At 54.9% G+C, this 2,640-nt stretch overlaps 1 protein-coding gene across 1 annotated transcript; it reads left to right on the forward strand.

Annotated features, from left to right (window-relative positions):
- Window positions 1-1,079: 1,079 nt before the first annotated feature.
- On the forward strand, window positions 1,080-2,015 carry LOC142865902 (histone H2B-like). The gene has a single exon (XM_075999435.1). The coding sequence runs from the start codon at window positions 1,284-1,286 to the stop codon at window positions 1,824-1,826; it is 543 nt and encodes a 180-aa protein (XP_075855550.1). The 5' UTR covers window positions 1,080-1,283; the 3' UTR covers window positions 1,827-2,015.
- The last annotated feature ends 625 nt before the right edge of the window (window positions 2,016-2,640 follow it).

The raw sequence follows: 2,640 nt of genomic DNA on the forward strand, positions 1-2,640 counted from the left end.
CCTACATGGCTCCTACTGACTGCCTGATTGTGGAGGGAGGGTAAAGACCTGGCTATTTCTGCCCAGTGAGAAATAACTCTAATGAGCCTCTCATCTTCATAGTTCCTCATGGGATCAGAAGAGGCTCTTGTTGGCCATGCATGAGAGATGCATTTCTCCCTCTGCCCACATCTGCCTCCTTCTGTCCTTCCCTCAGCCGTGGCTCCTGAATGATTTTCCCGCACACTAAATTCCATCTCAGTGTCAGCTTCCTGCAGAAACTAACTCACAAGCAGAGATGTGAGAACATGAAAACCCATTGTGTTTATACCAACAGTCATAATGGTAAAGCAGCTCCTCAAGAATGTCATTTAAGAAGAATATGATCATAGGAAGATGGTTCTAGACACAAAGAATGCAAATATAATAGATTAACAAATAGGGGTGAATGAAAATCTATTACTGTGTAAAATAGTGGAAATAATGCTTATTGCTATGTTGAAGGAGAGAAGAAAGAAGATAGAACTGAATACTGTCAATCTGCATCACATGGATGATGAAAACATCTCATGAGAGCAGCTCTTGCCCCGGTTGTCACGGGCTCAGCCAATGAAGGGCTTGCAGCCTTCTACTTCTGCTGCTGAAATGTAGCAATTTTTGTTTGTGTTCTCTGTGTATAGACTGTGATTTTGCCATTTCTCATCTTCTAGATTCAGTGAGGGGTGATTGTAACTGGAGGCAGGAGTGGGGCAGCCAGTTCCCTTTCCTTCCAGGGGTCCTCTGCAGCCCACGTCATTGAATTCTTGTTCAAGTCAGGGTGAGTTAACCAGGAATAACAATAGATTCTGAGGAATGTCCCGAGCATGGCTATACTTCACTTTCTGGTATGATGGACTTGGGTTCCAGAGAGCAGACTCTTAAGGAACTAACACTGAAATCACTACTGTTTTGGAGATTACTGTGATGTCTTTCAAAAGCTCATGGTGTGGCATCAATCAGCTGATATGGTCGGATGACCTCTTGCTGTGTGGGGCATCTTGGTGACTTTCCCCGAGTCAGGCAACAGGACGCTCCTAGGACGGCAGGAGCCCGCAGTGACAGGTGCATGCCATACCCACCCACAGGAGCACCATCCAATCACCTTCAGGACAGCCAGGCTCTCTGATAGGCTCACCTCGTGACATTCCATCCAGTCAATGGCCACGTGGCCCGTGACGTAGGGGAGCCCAGCGCGGGAAAACGGGTCCCCAACGGCCCCAAGCCTCCATCTTCGCTTCTCCAGAGCCCCGACTGCTGTCTCCGCCATGGCCGAGCCCTCGTCCGAGCTGTCCTCTGAGGCCTGCCCCGGCGCCCAGGCACCTGAAGAAGCTGAATCGGCCCAGGCACCTGAAGAGGCTGAATCGGCCCAGGCACCTGAAGAAGCTGAATCGTCCACGACGACCCAGAAGCAGAAGCAGCCGAGGCGTCGCAGCCGCCGCTCCAGCCGTGACCGCGACAGCTTCGCCACCTACTTCCCCAGGGTCCTGAAGCTGGTGCACGACGACCTCCGCCTGTCCCCTGCGGCCGTGAGGGTGATGGATTCGTTCGTCCACGACATCTTCGAGCGAATCGCCGAGGAGGCCGGCCGGCTGGCGCGCTACACCGAGCGCTCGACCATCACCGCCAGAGAGGTGCAGACGGCCGTGCGCCTCACGCTGCCCGGGGAGATGGGCAAGTTCGCCGTGTCCGCGGGCAACAAGGCCGTGCTCAGATACACGCGCAGCAAGTACGCCGCCCCCGCCCCGCCGGAGCAGCGGCCCCCAAAGGCTCTCGTCACAGCCACCCCGGACGGCCCGGAGCAGCAGTAGCCGGCGCGGCCCGCACCCCGTGCTCCTGGCAGGCGGCGCCAGGCCGCTTCGGGGCCAAGTGTTCAGTTCAGAGACTTGTTTGGTTCAAAAGTTTATTTTCCAGCCCTCAGATTCTTCCTGGGTTTGATCTGCCCTCGTTTTGAGGCTTTCCACTCAGTTGTGTCATTCCCTCAATAAATTGTTCATTTTGAGAAGTTCTGTTTGATTTTTCTTTAATATTTCAATTTCTTGTTCCTCTGGAGAGGCACTCTGGTGCCTCAGCTGGTGGGTGGGGCCCTGGGATGTCCAGGTGTGTCCTTATTCTCCACCTCAGTGGGGCAGGTAGGGGAGTGAGGCTGGGCAGAGCTGGGTTGGGTGAGCCTGCCCTCAGGCTCCACAAATTCTGTAGGCTGGGATCAAAGGTCTGCTCTCTGCTTCTGTGCAAAGCTGCCAGGGGGCGGCTGAAATGACCCCACTCAGCTGAAAAGTCTGAGTGTGTGGGTGGGGCTGAGAGTTGCAGTCTGGAGCAGGCCTGGCTCCTTTCCACCCTCCCCAGTTCTGTGGTTTCTCCTGGGCCCCTCCCAGCAGGCAGGTCGTCAAGCCAACGGATCTCCCCTGGCTGTGATGCCGGCCAGGAGGTTCCCTGCCCCAAAACGCAGCCTGAGCTGGGTGCATGGCCCTGCTATGGGAGCAGGGTTGCACCTGAAGCATGCTGACCTGCCCCTGAAGGCACACACGCCTCAGTAGGCTGCTTCCCAGATATCCCTTCTGTGCCCTCTGGCAATACAATCAAGAGTTGTATGTACGGGATCTGGTCTACAGGCCTGTCCCCTGT

This window comes from Microcebus murinus, chromosome X, assembly GCF_040939455.1.
Source record: "Microcebus murinus isolate Inina chromosome X, M.murinus_Inina_mat1.0, whole genome shotgun sequence".
Taxonomy (NCBI): domain Eukaryota; kingdom Metazoa; phylum Chordata; class Mammalia; order Primates; family Cheirogaleidae; genus Microcebus; species Microcebus murinus.

Coding starts and splice junctions, on each gene's coding strand:
- LOC142865902 (XM_075999435.1), top strand. CDS start 1,284: ATGGCCGAGCCCTCGTCCGAGCTGTCCTCTGAGGCCTGCCCCGGCGCC.